The 21,829-nt window shown below is 38.4% G+C and overlaps 1 protein-coding gene across 1 annotated transcript; it reads right to left on the bottom strand.

Annotated features, from left to right (window-relative positions):
* Window positions 1-478: 478 nt before the first annotated feature.
* On the bottom strand, window positions 479-20,444 carry SPI1 (Spi-1 proto-oncogene). The gene is made up of 5 exons (XM_058829335.1): window positions 20,083-20,444; window positions 14,114-14,207; window positions 6,570-6,757; window positions 2,618-2,765; window positions 479-1,929 (listed from the first exon to the last, which is right to left on the bottom strand). Exons 1-5 carry the CDS (start codon window positions 20,125-20,127, stop codon window positions 1,613-1,615), a joined length of 792 nt encoding a protein of 263 aa, XP_058685318.1. The 5' UTR covers window positions 20,128-20,444; the 3' UTR covers window positions 479-1,612.
* Between the last annotated feature and the right edge of the window lie 1,385 nt (window positions 20,445-21,829).

Below are 21,829 nucleotides of genomic sequence, written 5' to 3'. Positions count from 1 at the left end.
GATGTTTTTTAACCAGGAGCTTCTTTCTTGTTTGGCTCCAAAGAGGCACTGTAGGCCGTGATGTCAGCAGATTTTTCACTTCCACAGTGTGAGATTGTTAGTGCAGATAACACTGACTGTGTTTAGATATAATTTTGAGAACTCGGGTCTGTAAGAAGCTCATCACTTTCAACTATTTCTGGTTTCAGTAAGGAGCAAGCTCTGAAAAATTTCAAGTCATTTAGTGATATTTGGCATGTTGTACTGCATTTCAATATTGCTAAACTCCCCCCCCACCCTTCATTCTCCATATGCCTCATTTCACCTCATCTATTTTGGGAAAGTCATGATGATATTTCCTGATTTTTGAGTGATTAAAACCGTTGAGATATGTTAAATAATGTTAAAACTTAAAATGCTGATTTTCTTACTGTTGCTTGAATTTGGATTTATTTTCTGTGTTTAGATGTACTGGTTTACCATGTGTCTCAGGTATTGAATTATCATTTATTTTGCATTTTGAGTGTTATCTATACAGTGCAGTTGTTATTAGTTACTATTAATTGTTTTACAGTAGGGATTAAAATCCACAGTTAAAATCTTGAGACTGTTGTACTGAAATTCTGTAAAGATATGATTAAACACAACTTATTTCCAAGAAAGATTCATAAGCTAGAATCAAAGTATCACTGTGGGGGAAAGCAAGACAAAAGAACAGGAGCAGGAAAATAAGCAAAAGCACAGAAGAACATGGTTAATTGTTCTAAAAGGGATGGGAGTACAAATGCAATTCTTGGTATACATGACCAGAAAATGTTCAGCTGGCAGGGTTTTTGCACAGGAAAAAAACAGTGAGAAATATATACATGTATGTATTTTTAAATTTCCTTCAGTACTGCAGTCTCTTTCACAGCAATGTATTTCATTTCTTACTTTTGTTACTGAGTTTGACAGCGCTGATGATGTCTCCAGGTAAAAAAAAAAGTAGCTACAGTTGGATAAGGCCCTACAACCCCTTGCACCTTTTGTTCAGACACCACACAGGAGCTGTATCTGCATAACTGAACGCGTGACATTTGTTTGTGAAGTAATCATTTATTATGCAAACATCAAAACTTCATTATAACTAATTTTATTAAATATGTACATGTTATTACTATTTAAAAGAACGGCTATCATTCCAAGATCTGCAAACTTCTCTCTAGCTCTGAGAGCTGCGGCAGAGCCTGTATTAATGCTAGTTTAAAAGCTGGAAGCTAACGCGGTGTCTCTCTGAGTGACACAGCACCACCTCTGGAGGCAAAACTTCATTGGCTGTATTCTTTAGTTACAATACAATCAAAAAAACCCCAAAAAAACCAAAAAAACAAAAATCTTCCCTGACAACAATATATTTGTACATCGTTTAAATTTCCCAACTCTGTCCAACTTGGAGGATGGAAGCAAAGAATTCTGTCATGATTAGGATTCTCAGATGCTGAAGAAGGGAAGTCGTACCAGAAACATCTGATGATAAAGGCTGTTTAAAGGCAGAGAAGGAGGCACAGGAAGCAAAGAGAAAGATGCGTCCATCTCCTCTGCTGGTATCCAGCCAGGAGCTCTCAATATTTTTCTTGCTCAGGGTCCCATGGCCTCAGTGAGGATAATGCTTCCTATCAGTGGCCCCCCTTCCCATCACCTCTCCACTAAACTGGTAGGTCAGCTTCTTCTTAACTTTCTTGACCTCCCCTGTCTTGCCATAGTTTCTCAAAGCCCGTGCCATCTTCTGGTAGGTCATTTTCTTGCGGTTGCCTTTCTGGATGCCCCAGCGATGCGCCAATGCTTCTTTGTGTTTGGAGGAGAACTGGAAAGTACCTTTCTCCTTGTCCACCCACCAAATGCTGTCCTTCATGTCCCCGCTGCGAAGAAGGTCCAGAAGGAACTGATACAGACGTATCTTTTTCTTGCTGCCTGTATGAGAGTCAAAGAAGAAAACCAATGGAGTGTTAGTATTTGAGTGTAGTTCCTGGTGAAACAGCAGAAAGTATCTAAGTATTTCAACTAGCTTGGGAGACGCATAACTTCTTCAGTTTGCAGCATTTGTAACAGTAGACAGTGTAACACTGTGAGGACAAAATATGGGTTGATGTACCAAGAAGAAAAAGCAAGAATAAGTAACTCCAAAGGCTAAACTTCTGATTTTTTTTTTTCTGATTTGAAGCTAATTGAAAAACATTGCTAATTCAAAACTAACCTAAACCTAATTTTGGCAGGTTATACAGAATGTGACTCTCAGGTACTGAGAAAAGAGAGCTAAATTTTATTTTTTTTTTTAATTGGTTCTTCCTTGACCTTCTTGTCTTGGTTTTCCTGGCTGCTAATAGAAATTGTAGTAGAAATGGCAGAAGCCATTTCCATTCAGGAAGAATGAATAGACAAAGCCAAAGGAGACAGGGGAGTACATTAAAAAATGATGTTTGAGGTAGTTAGGTTGTGAAAGATTAAGAGGACAGGAGAGTGCAAGGAGTCAGGGAAATAAAAGCTTTGGCAGTGGCATAAAATACTAGCACAGCAGTTCTACAGTTTTATTCATTATAGTCATTGTAATATAACACCTGCTCAGTTCATAGCTTGACAAAATCCTTCTGTTTCCACTGACCTGTTTCTCCATGCATAATTCCAGGCCCAGGGTCCACACCATCATTCTCCCCATCTGATACCTCCAATGGGGGGCTCTGCCTCTCTATGTCCTCCTCGTCAGAGCTGGGCTGAGGTGGAGAGAAGTACATCCGGGGCAAATAGGACACCTTTTGGAGAACAGAGTAGTAGAGGCAGAAGGCAGTGATACAGAGTAGGGCATCAAGATTAGAAAGGGAAATGTAATGAAGAGAGGCACAGAGTAAAAGGGGGAGAAAGTAAGTGGTAAGGGAAAATATTTAGTGTAGTACTGACTTAGTTGTTGACACTTATAATAAATGCCATCCCATTAAAAAACACTTTCAGATAACAGACAGCATTCACACATGTACAATGATACACCTTTACAGGAGAGAAGAATGAATAAATTAATAACATTGTGAATTAACTTTCTCATATCTTATATCCTATACAAGTAACACTGCCCCTCTTCCCCCATATCTCCACAAAGCTTGCTTTCTTCCTAATGAGTTTCTGATCCTGGTTGTCTATCCCCAGAGTTAAATTGCTTTTCAGAATAACTTTTTCCTAACACAGACCATCTGGAGCTAAATTCAAAAGAGATGAACAGTTCTGCCCTATCATGGCTGCCTTTGGCTCTGTTGTCCTCTTCCTTTCTCCAGCATGGTACCTCCTGATGGCACCAAAACCCTATGGGACTGCATCCAAATTTGGAGATGGGATTATACCAGTCCGTCAGCGCTCTCTCTTAAACTTCCCCCTGGAGGAGAGGAGTAGCCTTAACACTAAGATAAAGGATATATCATACGAGCCCGTATTCTCTTTTTCCAGATGGCTAACTGAAAATTCCCCTTTAGGGGGGAATTTCTCATCTGCAAAGCTAGTAAGTCAGTTTTTGTGTTCAATTCTCTTGTCCTTATATAGAGGTGTTGTCAGAAGCAGTGTGGAATATACCTCAGCTCTGTAAATTCTCAGCTGTGGTCTGGTTTCCTAGGGAACATGGCCAGTTGTCACGAATTATTGCATCTTCTTATTTAATAATGTGAAACAGGTCAGTCTGAGGGGCAGAGAATAAGAACCCAGTCCCTACATTAAAAAACCCAACCAATATCCCCCAAATCCAGCAGCATATTTCATGTGGCTTTCATGAAATGGGACAGATGATAGTCCTTGAAAGTGAGCTCCTTTTGTACTGCTCTTCTCCTTCACCAGGAAAGGATGTTTTGAGCCTGGTGCCCTCCCAAGGGGACCTCAGACACTGAAGCGGGCAGTGGGCGTTCATGAGTCACCCCACTCACCCTGTGTTGGGTGCCTTTCGGATGAGTTTTGCACCACTTAAAATGTCCCAATAAGGCGTGTGCCGAGGCTGTTTGGGGGCACAGCAGCTGGCAGTTACTGAGCTGGCAGATTGGCTGCAGCCGCTCTGGCAGGAAGGGCAGGATTGGGCAAGAGTGAGTGTAAGCTTCCTGTCAGATCCCCAGGAGCGAAACTTCAGCCCTCACCACAGCCACCTCCAGCTTTTTGCAGTTAAGAAAGCTGCAGCCTCAGGGGTAGGAAGGGAGGGAGAGGCTGTGCCGAGGGGGAAGGGGAATGAGAAGATGGGACAGGGTCCTACAGGGGAGGGGAACGGAGACTGGTGTCGTGGGACAAGGCAATGGAGATGTGGGAATGGAGAAAAAGGTTGTGGAAACCTGGAGAGTTTTGGGAGATGGTATGGGTGTAAGGAGCCGCTTCTGTGGGGCTGGAGTGGGACAGTAGGAGGGGACATGATGTCTCTCAAGCCAAGGTAGTTGCAGAGGCCAGCCTGGGGAGTTGAGCAAGCTTTCCCCACGCTGTCCTCACTTTCCTTGTCCCCACTTCCTCTGCATCTGAAACTCAGCAAGGCAAATATAGTGTCACACAGTTTTGGGGCAGAGTCACAGAGGACTGGCCCGTGTGCTATCAAGAACCAGGTTACTAACACAGTTCTAGAGAGAGAAAACTTAAGGAGCTACCAGCTACTTTACATATTCTGAAGTTTTCTCTGAGTCTGTGGCACTCCTGTGTGATTTTCCTCTTTCTAAAGTTCTTCTCATGGCTTTCCAACCTTCTCTTTCATTCTCCCTTTAGAATGAATATTTTTTTTCTTATTTTATTATTTCTGAGGCCCCTCTTGACAGGCTAACAAAACTTTTCAAACAAATCTTGTGCATGAACAGGTTAAACTTCAAATCTGATTTCACAAAGTAATAAGATAGCAACAGAAAATTAAAGAAATATCTTTAATATTTGCATGTTCTTCCTTTATTGCAAAAAGTAACTCTGATATTGCAGGAAAAGCATGCTAGTTAAAAACTAGCAAGTTTACAGGAGGATTAGAACTTGCTTCCTGCTCCTATCTATCACAGTTCCTTTGCCTGGGACTGTGACACACCAGAAGCTGAACTTCAGAGCATGCCAAGTACTATTTGCATGAGCTATTCTAGGAATAAAAGTAAAGTAAAAAGCCAAAGAACCTCTGCTGGTAAGGAAAAGGGGGTTAGTGGTGAATTCTACAAACTAACATCTGCGTCTTAGTAGGATGTGGGGCAGGGAGATCATAGTTCTCTTTATCAAAAGTTGTAACAAAATTAATTCCCTGCCTTTCATCCTGAAATGAAAGACCATAGCTGACTAGAATGAATGGGGATAAGCAGAAGTGCCCTCTCTTGATTTTTCTGTTGTGCTTCCAAAGACATGCCTAAAGGGGCTCATTTTCATCCTTTGCCCTTGGCCAGAGGTAATGGTTGGTCATTAGTTATTAGCAGTTGCAATGAACAACTGAAACAACTTGAAGATTCCCACAGACTGCTGTTCCATGATACATTTTTTATATTTGTAACTTTCTGTTCCTAATTCTTTGTTTGTATCTACATCTTACATTCTATTCCTGATTTTTTGATGGCTTGCAGTTTCCTGTTGTCAGTGTTAACTTACTCATTCTACTTTTTCTCTTCTTTCTTTTTGATGAATACAGTATTAGCATACAATTTCAGTTTGCTTTCAGCAGAGAAACCCAAACTGATAAGCCCATGTGTGTGGTTTTTCTCACGAAGTTTCAGCAAGTGTACTGTTATATGCAGCACCTTAATCTGCAAAAGCTCTTTTCTCCAACTTCAGTTCTACTCTTTCTGTTTAGGACATTTCATGTACATTGGGAAACTCTTTAGCACAAGATCTCCCAGTTTTCTTACTGCTCCCAGTAATGGCCTTGGGCACTGTAGGATCAAGAGTGGTTTCCACACCTCCTGTGCTAAATATCTTTGCAGTATGATGGAACACCTTATATTTTCGGCTTCAGTGAGAATTTGCTGCTGCTTTGATGACAATTGCATAGTGGAGTATCTTTTTTTTTTTCACAGGGAAATGCCTGGCTTGATGTAAAATCTGAGCAAACACAAGACAGTGTGCTTTGTCTTGTGACTTATTTACTCCCAGATGGAAGCACAAGTAGGGTGTCCTCAGCCTGTGGTAGAATTGCCAGTGACTTGTCTTTGTTAGCATTTCTCATACATGTCAGGTAAAACTGTCAGGGTTCTTTGGAAATATTTAAAACTTTACTACTACTTCAAAGCTCAGAATTACTTCTTAATAGTTATGGGTACCCTTGCTATGATGATACAAAGCTTCTCAGGTCCAGTTCATCTGCAGAACTGTAAACCAGCTGATTTTCATTCCAAACGAAACAAAAATTTGAAATTCCAGACACCCCCACAAAATGCAGTTCTCTTTTTAGACAGTGTGGGGAGCATTATCCAGGTAAAAAGAATGTTTAAAATACATTTTTCCTGAGAATGAAGAGCTTTACACGCCCTAAGAACCTGAGTAATTAATTTCAGCAATCTCTTTCACTTAATAGCATGCATTCCTTAATGTATTATTTTTGTTACCATTAATTACCATCTGAAATTCTGAGCAGGGGCTGGTAACCATACCTGATGGTTGAGTCCGATGTGTGTGGTTGGGATTGCAGAATCCAAGACATGCATTTGCTCGATCTCCATGTGCCTATAGAGCTGCTGCAGCTGGGGAGGCTGCACACTCTGCAGTTCTGTGAAATGGTTGTCTCCAAAGGTCTCAAATTCACTGTGCATGTGGTGTGGATGATATTCCCAATAATGATCTAAAGAAAGTAAAAATAGACTGTCATTGCAGGAATAAAAGCCATGGCATTTACCATTATTCTTACTCCTGTCACTGCCCTTTCTGCCCTTTCCAAACCACTCCCGTTGACCTGTCTGTCTTTGCTGGCAATCTGTATCTGTAAAGTTTCTTTTCCTAATCTCATAAATTCCTGTGACTGGGAAGTAATACTTAGGCCACTTTAAGTTGGACAATACTCTCAGACAGTGAGATGGATTTCAATGATAATTTAACACAAGATTTAGAAGATGTTAATGCTGGCACCTTTCTTAAGAAGAGATCATAACAAGCTTCAAAACATTGTCATTCTTGAGACAACAGATTCGACTGATTTACATACTGTCATATTCTTATTACACTCTTCCTCATGGCATGGAAATGAGGAGGTAGAAAAAATGTAAAGATTATTCTGCAGCTATCTTTAGTCTTTATTTTATTGTGCTATCAAAATTTCAGGAATACTGCAGAAAAGACACTTTACTAGATATTTCCTGCTGTGTTACTATATCACACCTTTTTAAGTACCAATACTAGAGAATAAAAGGATAAACATATGTGGAAATCTGGTATACAGGAAGGCTAAATTATAATGCAGACTCTTTCTCTACGTTTTTTATTCCTTTAGTACGTTTGAAATTTCTGTGATAATTTGGATTTTTTTCAAAAATACAATAAATACTTAAATAACCACTATCATGTTTCCTGATTCATTTATCTTTGAAATCAAACTCCATATCATTCTCAGTTTTAGATTTCTGGCTTTTTTAGTTCAACATAAGCCTTCAAGTTTTTAGAATGTCATATTTGCTGCTCAAAATTTAAAATTTTCTATGAGAAATGTGAAGTTTTGCTAGTTCTAGTTCTATATACAATAGCTGCATACATAATTTTACACATATTTATGTGCAACCTCTTTTTAAAATCAGTGTCAACACTCTGTCCTCTGCTCTGACTGAGCTTGGAACTAATCTTCCAGGGTTCACCTTTTTGTGCATCATTTTATGCATGGCTGAAATTTCTTTATGATATTATGTGTAAGAGTTCTAATTTATATCTTACTATTCCATGTTCTCTTCCCTTATTAAATTATTAAAAATAATTTATCCTGACCTTCACATGTTTTAGGTTGTTGTCATGTACTCTTACAATCTAATTCTACTTATCACTAATTATATCACTAATTATGGCTTAAACTAGCTTCAGCTCTCAGTCTTTCAGTATAAATCAGTATATTCACCCCCCTATTTACACTTGTATACTTCTCCAAGCTCTCTGTCACCTGTCACCTGTTGACATCCTTCCAATAACACAATGGGCAGAACTGAACATGTTCCTCTAAATGTAGTTAAATTTATAAACGAACAATTGTCTCGTTCTGCAGTATATATTATTATGCATGACATTATCTGGATACTAATGTGTTATGAATATTTTTCTTAAACATCAAGTTAATTCTTTTTCTCATCTCCTATCTCCTCATCCTTCCCCATTTATGTTTCAAACAATTAAGTGTAATCACACTGAGGATTTGAAATCCAGGGGAGTGACTTTGAATGTGGCTTCCTTTAGAGTGAACTCAGTGATATACCAAGCATAGTTGCACCTGGGAAGCTGTAAGCTCTTTCAGCTGTCTGTGTGCTCAGGACTGTAGAAATTTATTTGGAGGCTCTGTCAGACCCTTTATGACACCAGCACTTATTTTATTGTCCTTTCTGCTTTTCTGATTAATGAATAAACCTCGTCACTGCATGTGAAAGGGGTGGAAATGTGCTTATAAAGCATCCAGGGAGCTGCGGCATTACTTTGTCATTTCTTTGCTTTGTTGTATGGCACTTTCTATGGCCTATGTATGGATATTATAGCCCTAAGATAATTACAATGCACAGTAGCAGTTCTTTGCGTTGCAGTTCAAGAGAAAAATTTCAGTTGCTAGGGTAAAAAGGTGGGGTTTATGGGTGTAAGGGACCCAGGTATCATCCATACATCCATATCTACTTCAACCCCGGAGACAGCAGAGTGTGTGAGTTGAAATCCATAATTTACCTAAGGCTGTGTCCTTGGTAGGAAGCTTTGAGCACTTTCAGTGTGAAACTTTTCCATTTAGATGGAAGACCAATCCACACCAACTCCTGTTTTCTCTGGGTTAAATTACTGCAGATTTCTCTAAGTAGAGCCAACCACTGAGGTCCCATACACCATGGGCAGCCCTGCAAATTGAGTTGTTGAGAACACATTGCAGGAATAATCTAAACTCCTGTTCCTTAGAGTGATCTGGCTCTGCTTGCTGGGTGGAAAGTGCTCTGTCAGAGGACAATGCATATTCCCAAGGATCCCTCTTCATTGATAATCTACAACAGTGAGTGAGATCTCACTTATCTCCCAATGCATAATTGGAAGATTGACAAAGCCAGGAAAGAGTCTCTGAGGCTGTCTTAGCAGGTCTTCACCTGTGGAATGTCTTACAAGCAGAAAATATGGTAGCCAAGAGAGAACAAAGAACATTTCCAACACGCCTAGCCATGAGTATCTTGCACCCTCTAGGTGGTCTGCTTTTGATTATTTTAAAATACATTTTATCAGCAGTAATGTTTTTATACTTTAAGATACCTCTTAGTTTTTTGGAGCCTATGACAAGGTTACTGTTGCTCCAGAATTGTTTTAACTTTTCCCTTGGCAGATTAATTAACCTATGGAACACAATTTATGCATATCCATGCTAATAACTAATTAGTAATTATCATATTAATTACTAAATTCATTTTGATGGAATTAAATGCTGCTGTAAAAATAAAGTAATACAATAATTCTATTAGCCCAGCATATAGGATTTAAAGTAATGACATAATAGTATTACACTACAAAAAAAATCTATGTCAGAAATTACTTCAACACAAACTTATGTCCAAATTTTCAAGTTGTGATAGGGAAAAAAGTCCTTATTCTTTCTAAAATATCTATAATTTCCCAGTAATGCTTAGGAAAACCAATATTGGTGTAGTAGCATTAGAAGAGAAATTACAAATCTGTCTCCACAAGCCCTTCTGCAGTTAAATATCCTGGTTAAGTTATTGCACATGAAAAAAAAAAAAAGAGAAAATTTTAAATATCTGTGTCTGCAGGTTTTTGAGTTACCAGAAACTCTTTAATTCTATGTTCTTTGTTAGTGTTATGTCAGTTACACATAGCAATTTTGTTCTTTTCCCTAAAACATGAAGGTGGAAGGAAGAAAAAAGATGGGAGATAAATATTCTAGAAATGGAAAGTGCCTGTTCTTTAGGCAAAGGAAAATGTCATCAAAAGCCAAGCTATACCTACACAAGGGAGTCATTATGAGAAACTTCATGTGAAGTGAAAGAGGATGTGAAAAAAATTCTCTCTTACAGAGACATGGAGATCATGTTTGTTTTGGTCTTGTATGTAGTGAAAGGTTAGAGGAAGGACAATCATGAATTCTGAACTCCCTCCCATGACAGAGAGGATGTTAGCCTGTTGGGAAGCAATAGCTGACCTAAAGGTATTGTCTTAATATTCACCATAGAGGTAGATTATCACTCCACAAATGAGAAAACCTGACTGAGCTTTTTCTTGCACCTTCTCATCACTGTAAATTGCTTTGCTCCCTTTTTAATAGATGAATAATGGTAGAACCAGCATTCAGAATATGAAACAGGCTCAAGGAAGGTATTTATAATAAATGTGGAGCAAGGGGCTAAATCTGCACTGTGCAGTGCAAAACTGTGCAGAAATTCATGAGCCAGCTGTCAAAGCGGAAACACAACAGCTCTGTCAGCACAGCGTTCTGCCCGGGCAGAGGAGACAGCTGCTGCCATGGGAGCTCTGGCCCAGTGTCTCTGCCTGGCTCTGCTCTGGGCTGGGCTGATTTTCCAACACATGGTGAACTACAGCAGGGCTTCTTTCACAGCCACACTCTGCATAGCTTGCAAGTTCCCAATGTGTTTTGCACATCTGAAAGAATGAGCCAAGGAAAAAACCCATAGAGGAAATAGGAAAAGTATTGGAGGACCCTGGAAACTCAGTGTCTTGACAGGCACTACAGAATCACTCTTGAGAAGAATGCTGTGGTCCTGGGTAGAGCATCAGTCTTATCTAAAACAATGTTAGAATTTCATTAGCTCTCACTTTACAAACTTTGTGACTTTAATTACATCAAATGTTCAAAGGCCTGTGGGTCAGGCCCCATCAAATCACGAGAACAGCTGTGAAGAGAGGGAATTTTTAAATGAAGTTTGGAATTCTTTCTCTTTTTCATGTAGTATTTAAGACTAAGGTTCACATGTTTGGACTTTACTTCTATGTGGGATAATAAAATCAAAGCTGAGATTCCTAAATGGCCATGTTAGGATGTGGGACAAAAATGTCCAGGATGTGGGACAAAAATGTCCAGGATGTGGGACAAAAATAAAATCCCAGATCATGAAATCTAGTAAGTTCCATGAGGCTAGAAAAGGAGTGAACAAAGGTCAGCACTCAGCTTCATACAAAATTGTTTTTTACTAAACCTATAATGTTTGCTAATAACATAGAGACAAAGCTGCAGTGGAATTTTGTAATTACTAAGATTGCGTTGATGTTACAAAATATGCTGTATTACACTTAGAGACTTACAAGCTCAGGGTAGGGCGATGGACTAATACATGATCACTCAAAGCAGCTTCTGTCCTGCATGGCTGTGTCTCTGTGTTTATTACAGTATTTAAAACATAGCTGCACTTCAGTACAATGCATTGTGTATTGTGCAAAATAATTGCACAGAATTCTTTTGGGGATGAACATGTTGTAATTTTGCTTGTTAATTTCAGTGTTCACTTATTGGAAATTATTTGCAACATTTTATGCACTAGTGGCATAAGATCTACAGATTTTTTTGTGGACTTTACTACCTATTTGTGTAAATATGGAGTAAGGGTTTCCTTCAGTGTTATACTGGAGGAAAATGATGGTAATGCATGTAGCACAAATCTATAGATTAAGACATTGCCATCTCCCTTTCACAAAATTAATTTTCTAGCATTGAGAGAGAGGTAGTCTGACACCCCAGGAAGTTTTCCTATTTCTTTCACAGTCCCTTGTCAGCAAAATCAGAAGTATTATTCTGTCTGTTGGCATCTCTTTTCATTAACTGGTAGTATGGAGGTGCACAGTGGCACTGCATAGACCTGCAAAATTATTTTTATGTATTGTCAGTGATCTCACAGTACCCCAAGCTGAATTTCTCTCTCACAATTCTGTTCTTATTTCTTCTTTTTATCCTCCTATCTAATCAACTTCTTATCTCTTTCACTGCTGTCATTGCAGCACCTTTTTATTCCTTTCCCCCTCAACTTTCAATCATTGTGCCTTTATCCACTTTGTTCTGAACATTTAGTACATATTTCTAAATGTACTTTGTGGCATCCTTTTCCTGATCTTTTGGATGGCTCTTCTCAAGATTCTATACTTCTGTCATGCAAACAAAATGAAAATCAAAGTTGGGTTTTTCAGTGTTTATTGGGAAGAAGGAAACTACAATAATTTGTGGGTTTTAGTCTCCATGTGTATTTCTTGGTTGTTCATTGCTTTTTTGGACTGTGAGCAATTCTGGACAGCACATGGTACAGATACTTATACACAACCAACTACATTACTGATGCTTTCATAAATAAAAATTTGATTGAAATGTGCAAGCTGGGCTTAGGTTATCTCTTCCATGAGCACTGTAGGAGTTAAAAATATGTTTTTGGGGTCTTTAGGACAAGTGTAGCACAGCTTTAGGAACAGATAAATTTCTGTTTAAAGTGCATGTTTAGGTACTGCTTAGGCTATTACCCATATAAGTCACTATCCAGTTTTTCTTGTGTTCATTATGATGAGTAAAGTCATGTTAGTGATCTAAGAAATGTAGCTTAGGAACAGCCTCTCAATAGAAAAATGGGCAGTAAACCAGATGGGGTGATAAAATTATGAAAGAGAGAGATGTTTTTGCTTGAGGTAGCCTAGACTTAATGACAGAAAAGTTATTTCCCAGTGCTTTCTCCTACATGGCATCTTTTATGTTTATTGTTTAATTGTCACAATTGCCTTTTGAGATAATCGGTGTTATCCTGTTTTATGAGTGTGCAAACAGGTACGAGGTATAATGTAAAAACCCTGAATTTCCATGTGGGATTTGCTGGGTTTGATTAATGAGACTTGATAGATGCCATGAGATAACTGAATTAATTCTTTGTCTTCAGGTGTTAAGAATGTCATTGATGTTTCCTGAATGAAATGTAGAGAACAGATTTAGGTAGGAATCTCCTTCAGCCAAATGCTCAGAGCGATCTTGCTCAGTAACTCACTGCTCTTCAAGATAGCTTCTGTTGCCACAGACAAAACTGTGCTGTGCAATGATTAGTTCATGTCTTAAATTACAACAGCAATGGATCTAGTTGCTATATCAGTGGGAGACTTTCAGGGAAACTCCAGGACCTGCAGGGACTGCCACCAGTAATACAGCAGAACGGTGTTTTTCCTTCCTGAGTCAATATTGACTCTGGTATTTCCAGGGTGCTGTTGCTGGACCATTGTATTGCAAGGGAGACAAAATTCACTCGCCTCTGCATTGATTTAGAGTCCAGTGCCCATACAGCATTAAAATATACACACCAAAGCTTTGAAATCACATACATAAATTGAAGTAATAAATAATCATACAGCAATTTACATTGAGTTATGTTTACAAAAAGCTACAAGGAGGTTTTACATAGATTTAAAGAGAGGAAATACTTGGGTGTACTGAAGGAAGAGTGAAAACTATAAAGTTAGGTGTGGCAACCTGCAATAGAGATCAAAAGAAAGAGAAAAATATATGGAATTGAAAAAGGCTAAATACCAAAGAAACCTAATTAAAATAAAAGCAAAAATAGATTATCCAGGACCTAAGTGAAATGACAATTGGACATGAGAACATAAGAAGAGGAATACAGGGTTGCAAATCCTGGTTCTCAAAAAGTTGAGAAGCAAGCTGAATGCTTTTGATCTGCAGTGGAAAATAAAACCACAATAAAGACAATGAAGGATAGAGATCATGTGATCCCACTTTCCTGGAAACTCCTTGCATCATAGACTACTTTTTAAAATGTTCTTTCAGAGAGACCATGTAGCATTTGATGGGTTGCAACAAATAATATAATAATATTATATTATTAATAAAATATTTTTTGTTCCTGATTTGAAAATGTGTTTCTATACATTATAGACCATAGCAATAAATTTGTTATTTTCTTGTATGTCCTAAATCCATTTCCTGTGATAGCCCATGAGACTTTATGCTCCAAGGAGATATTTTTTGACTTACCACCATGACTCTCTCCATCACTGTTGAGATACTGGTAATAGTCATGGGGCTGTCGGTAGAGGTCTGACTCATAGGGTACCATATCTTCAGAGGGCTGTAAAAAGAAGAGGAATTTTTAGAACAGTAAGCTTACAAAAATCCTTTCCAAATTATTCATATAGTTAGTAAAAAGTTGATGCCAACCCATTTTATATTGCTTAGGGAAAGAAAGGGGAGACTTCAAGTTATTATTGAATCAGCTGAAATAAAATGTGTGACACCAAACACTGGTTTTGGGGAAAAAAAGAAAGAGTAATCCCAGTAGAAAGAGACCCAGCCTGCATGGCAAAACTTGTCCAGCTGTAACACAGAAATCCCTTGTATCCCACACTCCAGCCTCAGAGTTAGAGAAAGTGTCTGTCATGAGGTTTTGCTAAACCTTAGTCCAGTTAAGTTTGTTACAGTATTTCCTTCCAATCCAAACAAATTCTTGCACTGTCAATCAGAAGGGAGAACTCAACCACCTTCTTGCCTTTTTTTGAACGGAAATTATTTCTAGTATTTCTAGGTGTTACTAGAAACATTTTTATTCTTTTAATGACTCCATCATAACTAGCTTAGAAGGACAAATACTTAAAATAACATGATAACTTATATGATGGGTGTATTTCTTGTGTTAATATTTCATATGCCTATCTGTATTTCCCAAATCCTTTCTCTCTCTCTATGAGCCTGTTGCATTTTTGGATCATCTGCATTTTTAAAGTTTATGCTGCGGTGACAGCATGACAGAAATACAGGAGAGCTTCTCTTTTTCTTATTCCTCTAGACTGCTTGAGAACATGGAACCTAAGGTAGCAGCTGCCACTAAAATCCAGATGGAGGTGGTAGATAAGCAGCTAGCAAAAGGAAAGGACTTTTTTTTTCTGGTTTCTTTAATCCTTTTGGTTAACTCCTTTGGTTCATTCTGTTGGGATTTGGGGATTTAAAGATTGTCCCTTTCTGAAGATTAAGATGTTAGAACACATCCCCCAAAAAAATCCCAACAAAAAACCCCAACAAAACATTTTCAGAAACTATTTTGGAACTTGGTAAATCCTTAGTAGCAGCCACGTGTTGTATTAGTGTATGATTAAAATGCACTGGTAAGATTGTCAGCACACACACTAACTGGGAGCCAGATCTATAGAATATTTAAAGTCTCAGGAGAAAATCCATCCACCTGACTACAAGCTCCAAATATAATCGGTGGTGGTGGATAATTGCTTTGGGGAAACCTTGAGAAGATGATAAACCACAATAAAGGCTATCTAAGGGAAAGACTAAGGAGAAGAGACAAGCCGTCATTTAATTGCAGTCACAGCAGGAATACCAGTGACTCTGGTCTCCAGAGCTGTACTGGAGGTACAGTCTCCCTTTCCAAATCTGTGTGATTACAATAGAATTGCTCTTTATTCACACAGAGATACAATGGGAAGTATAACCTGTTCTCCAGATTTCAGGGGGGTGGTCAAAGAAGACAGTACAGCATGCATTTTCTCAATGTTTCTGATATTTCTCTTTGTATTTTCTTGGTGCTCTCTCTGTGGTTATATGTATTTACTTATAAATAATTCCTTCGACCTTTGATGTATTCTGATCTCTGATTAGAAAAAGTAATGAGACTGTGTTCTGCTTTATTTAGGATAAAGTTCTTAATAGAGTTTCTCCTTTTCGTTGCAAATTAGTTCATCGCACTCCCTCATTTCCTTTCCCTAAATATATGCTTCCTGTTAAATATATAAACTTATGCCTTCATATTCAGAATTTAAAATTATTATAGTTTATATTAGAAATTAAAAACTAAATTTATAATTAATATATAAATTACTATAATTCTAAGGTAAACATTCATATTCTTTGAAAGGGGAAATGTCAACATCTAAATGGAAAATGCATATCAAACTTGTTGGGAAAAATGGAGGTAAAAAAGTCATATAACTGTACATTGTTTGAAAAAAAAATGTGTTTCTTCTCGACTAAAATACTAGAAAATGATAGAAATTATTAAGAAGTTAATACCTAAATGCATTGACGTCTTTAATGCTGATAACTATTTAGCCAAAAGTAAACTAATTTCGAAATAAATCAGTATCCTGTCAATCTAGGCTTAATTTGCTAAAATTTCCCCTGATACAACAAGGTATCTATCACTCATATCATTACAGAAGAATAGCTTGGCAGGAAGGCCAAGCATCAGCCCAAAAGTAGATAAACAATACATATTTTAGGCATGGAAAAGAACATTTGGATTTTCCTAATTGTGCTTTTCTTTTGTTGTCTTTTTTCAGTATCCAAACTCCTCCACTTCAGACCAATACCCATTAACAGGCAATAGTGTCTCAGTCCGACAGCTGAGAATGAAGCTGTCAGACTCTGTATTTTACCATTCAAAAGCTAGTTTTACAGTTCAGATGGATAATCAATGACCAGAACTAAAGGGAGGTGTGTTAAATAGACTCTTAAAACAAGGATTCCCTTAATACTTACAGAGCTGACTAGCTGCAGAATGAGTTGCAGATGCTCAACATCTAAAATCGTTTTTACATAGGTCATTGGGGTACTATGAACTCTGATTTGGAAGTCTGGGGCTTAAAATCTCTTTATTATGGATTCTTGGAATTTTTGTCCTTGGATTTGTTTCCTGTCCAGTGATCCTTTTGATAAAATACGTATGTGTATATCCTTGTTAAGTCACACAACTGAACCAGTCTGTCCCCACAAAGCACTTGTAATGCCACCGCTTTCTATCTTGGTGTCTGATCTTCAGTGGCACAGTAACTAACATGGCAAGATGTACATTACATATTTAAAAGTCTAGTTATCATAAACTTAATCAGATGGTGGCTAAAGGACATAAACCAGCATGTATTCCCTCTGATTATCCTGTGGGAAGATGGGATATTTCCCTCTATTTATTAGAAAGGCTATTTCCAATAACCTGTTTTTAATTGCTTTCTGTTTTTTGGGGGGCTGATTTGTTGTTTTGTGTTGTTTTTTAGAAAAGTTTCTTTAGAAATATTTTCTCTAATTAGAGAGGAGAGGATTCACCATATAGGGCTGTTGCCTCTTGTGCCAGTCTTTCCCCACTTACCCTGTCCTTCTCTGGAACCTCCCCACCCACACCCATTTCATCATCTTACTGACAGCACTTCCATGACACTGAACTGTTTTGTTACTCCTGACAAAAAGCAAAGAATAGCTTACGTTTAATATTTAACTGATATCAATGGCCATTTGTTTTATCGGTTGTTTCTATGTAAAAGAGTGACTGAAAGCTTTGTTAGGATCCCACAGTTGTGGTCATAAGTTGGTACCTCCTTTCATGCATGCCATGAGGTGCAGTACACTATCTAAGACAGTATCCTACCCTCAAGTAAGAGGTCAGCAAACAATGCTTTCTGTCACAGGCTTTGATAAATGAAGAGCAGCTTCAGCCTTCCATCTTTTCCCTGAAACTCAAAGGAACAGCCACAAAACCAGTGAGGGAAAGCTCAGTTGGCACTGGTTAAGACACATTGGACTCAACTGAATAGCAGTCTGAAAATCTTGTTACTCCCCAAGACTTTGTCAGAGGATTCTAGGAAATTGTAAAATCACTAAATGCTGATCGTTTTGTTGTCTTGATACTCACTATTCATTGGCATGTGATTCAGACAATTTCCAGTGATGTGCTGCTGAGACAAACTTTAAGGCCAAGATTAACTATATTTCCTTGGAAAAAAATTACAGTACAACTATTTTAGAAAAGATGAGTAAAAATATTAGCTTGATTACTCATTGGGCCGGCCTCACTGGACCATATTGGCAATGCAGTTATGTGGAACAGAGTACTTCTGTGGGGCATTTTGGTTCTCATGCAAAAACACTTCATCCAAAGCTGTGATTTCTACAGGTGGCCACTTAAGGATTTATATATAACTGGAACCCTCTTCAGGCAAAGGTGTTTGACTTTATAATTTTTTTTCACCCATATCAAAACTGAATTCTGTCATGCATTGGAAGACACAGACCCAGTCTGCAGAATTTTTCCCCACAAAATTCCTAATCTTCAGAGGAAGGTGCAGTACCCCCAAAACCACTTAAACAGTGTTTTCCAACTGAAGGATAAGAATTGCCTACCATAGGCAAGAGAAATCAGTTACTGACCCACCCTCAACTGAACGGGGAGGGGTGGAGGAGGGAAGTGTTGCTGCAACCCCTGGCTAGAAACAGGCTCGTGTCTCCCTGCTGAAAGAGTCCCAGGAGACACAGAAACGCAGGGCTCTAGCTGGCAGCACTCAAAGTGCGCTTAAAGCACTTTTGAAAGTACAAACCACAAAATTTTTAATTTGAAAGTTTAATCACAAAAATAGAAATCAAATTTCCCTGTCGAGTGCTTCAGTAAGATGAAATTGTGTTTTCACTGCCAGTTGTATCGCTCATCTGAACACAGTTCAGATAAAATATTAACTGCAACACAAATTAGAATATGGGCCAAACTGTGTTAGATTTTCACTCTATTTATTCAACATATGCCCTGGAATTCAACACCGGACAACAAAAAAAAAAGACAGAAAATCTGGTTGTGAGTTAATGAATGGACAGAAAATTAACAACTGGATTTTTTGAATGGAGGTGCAGTTTTCTGGGGTAACTGAGAACAAGGTTTGTGTTTCTTTTCAATTTTATTTTTTGTAAGCCAAACAAGTAACATACTGAGAAATCTCTATATACACTTTTATTTTCTTGGGTTCTATTCAGATTTCTATTCTGTTGCACTTACAGCAGACCCATTGGGAAATTCTGTATATTTAAGAAAAAGACAAAATATTTTTAGGGTCTTCTCATCCTTTGGGTAGGTAGGTGATTTCAGAGACACTGATGATAAACTGAGAAAATAAAGATAAATACTTCCAGTCATCATGAATTCCAAACATGACAGGAATTCAAAGGGCCATCTTTCTGGATGGAAGATAAGAAATGTCATTAGTCTTCATTAAATGAGACAAGACAAACACAAAATTTGATAAAAGTTTTTGTTAAAAACCCTTGGATCTGCATTGTCTCTTTCTGTTCTCTGGCACATGTATAGCAATTCCTGCAAGCCATCTACCACATAAAAAGCCAAGTGAACCACTTTATCTGACACCTCTTCAGCTTCTACAAACTTAATGAAATCTAAGTAAAGCCTCTTGTACCCATTCTGCTTACAGATTTCCCATTAAGGCTCGTTTCTGAACAACAGGTTAGTGACATTCTTTTCTTCATAAATAATAATTTTTGAACTCACCATACAATAACTTACAGCAGTGCAACAATGATTCAGAGTTAAGAAAAGGATAGACCTGCCCCATAAGCACAGAGAAAAATTTATATCTTGGAGAAAACACTGAAAGACCCAAATAAGGACTGTAGGGTTTTTTCCCCATTCGCCAATTGCTTTTTCTTAGTCAATAAATTTAAGAGAATTCAGTTCAAGAAAAGATTAAGTTAAAAACTAAAATGCCATCATTGAAAAGAAAACACAGAGTCCTAAAATCTGCAATATATAAATCAACATTCAACAACTCTTCTCTCACAGATTAGTGGACAGATAAATACATAAACTATGTCAGAGACTTCAGATTATTAAGAATTACAATCTGAAAAAAGACGGCTTTTATATCACGTAGTTGGCACTGAAGCAAAGAGATTTACTGACTTGCTATAAATGTCCTGTACAAAAATACCATACATTTAATCTGTTGAAACAAATGGAGATCAAAATCAGATACAAGTTTGGGGAGGAAATGTTAATTTCCCTTTCATTGCAGTGTTGTCACTAGTTTTATATATTGACTTAAGCCAAACTTCCTGGCATTACAAATAAAGACCAAAGCAGAGATATTCTCAAATAACAAAACCTGGCTTACTTTGCCTTTTGCTACTGAACGCAATGATCAATATTACAAATAAATCCATATACTCACAGGGGGAATAAGGGGAAATCCTTCCATTGTGCAAGCTTGCAACATTCAGCCAACTTCTGAGTGAATTTTTCTTAATTCAGTTTTCAAACATCCAGAATAACTGAGTTGTAAAAAATCATATTTTTTTAAAAAAAAGGAGGGGAAAAAAGGAAAAAGAAAGAAAAATGAAAGAAAAAAAAAAAAAAAGAAAAAAGTGAGATCCTCAGACTCTGTGAAGTCCCTTAGCAGTGGTGGATCTCAGGATAGGAGAACCCTAACAAGTTTTCATAGTTTGCCCTAATAGGTTCTGAGGTGGACTTCTTCCCGAGTTGTATGCGAAGTTCCTGATTTTATCAAATGTCTGTAGAAGGCAGATAGCCCTTGGGTCTATCAGCGCGCTGTGACATCACACTTTAGCCAGTTTGCATAAATCTCATTTCAGGGAGCTGCGGCGCTGTAGCAGGAAGTCTGCCCCAGCCATGGACAGGTGCTTTGCTGTATAATCAGCAGCCCAGAGCCCGGGCCTGCTATCAACAAACGAGCGGGTGGGTGCAGCCTGCTGGGGAAGGCTCTGTGCTTCCCACTGTACATGAACCATAACGATGGTGCTGCTCTCAGGTTTAATGATATATCATAAAGACACGGTCCTGGTAACTTCTGTGAGGCCACAGCAGTGGCACAGACTTGCGTTAGTAATAGTCCTGTGTGGAAATTACGTGGCAATACTTAGCAGGTTGGAAAAAAACAGTATGAAGTATCAAATACACAGCCTTAGGTTTATACAAAACACCGAAGTTATGCCCATGAGACTTTCGTCATTGGCTTTGCACGAGAGTAAATTCAGTGAATGATACTTTGTCCTCTTATTTGTTTCTTGTGAACTCTTCTCTTTATAATTCCTTCATGGAGAAAGTGAGTGGGGAAAAGGATAAAGTATTACATGTCCCTCATGATGACTTCCCTCCGGTCCTGAGTGCCTTTAACAGTGAGTAGAGAACAAGATTTATAGACTCTTGCTCAAAGAGTCAGGTGCAGAAATACCTTGTCCATTTTGTGTTAGCTCTGCTCACTTGATTTTCTCCCCCCTCTTTATCCCACTGTTCTGCTTGCATATGGCTGTGCTGAGCAAATGCCCTTCATACTCAGGTTCTGGCAGTGGCAGAGGTGAACAGGGCAGGGTGTAGGGGATGGGGCCTGGCTACTCTCATTCTGCAAAATGCTTTCTTGCTTTGCAGTTAGTTACTAATGTCTTGGAAAAGTGAAGTTTCTTTGTCTGGTTTGTTCCCCTTCAGTCAATGCCCATGTGCCACAGGTTCTGCTTTTGAAAGAAGCCTGCTCACCACTCACCTGGATCTGTGTGCAAGGGGGAATTTCAGCCACTCCAGACTTCCTCCCTTGTACACTGGTAAAACCAGAGGCCACTCACAAGTTCCTCTCATTCCCCACCCTCAGGAACTCAACGAGCAAACCATATTAATGCAATGGGATAACATCAAGAACATGATGGGATATTAACTCTTGAAGCCTCAGACTGAATTTCATCAGCATTAGTTGATACATAAGCATTTGATTCTTCCTTAATTCGTACCATGAACTCTTGACTTCAGCCTGGGAATAAGCAAGCTGTTTAACAGTCCACTTCCGTCTCTGAGATGGTTCTCAAGTCCCCCCCTGGATACCAGCCTGGAAGTGATCAAACCACCTGGGGGAAAAGGAGAGAAGCAAAGTACCACCCTGATGATAAAATTCAGTGCAAACAGAGGAGAAG

Source organism: Poecile atricapillus, chromosome 1 (genome assembly GCF_030490865.1).
Source record: "Poecile atricapillus isolate bPoeAtr1 chromosome 1, bPoeAtr1.hap1, whole genome shotgun sequence".
In the NCBI taxonomy this organism is placed as follows: domain Eukaryota; kingdom Metazoa; phylum Chordata; class Aves; order Passeriformes; family Paridae; genus Poecile; species Poecile atricapillus.
Note: the sequence above shows the minus strand (reverse complement) of the source record. Positions and strands in the feature narration are given on the sequence as shown.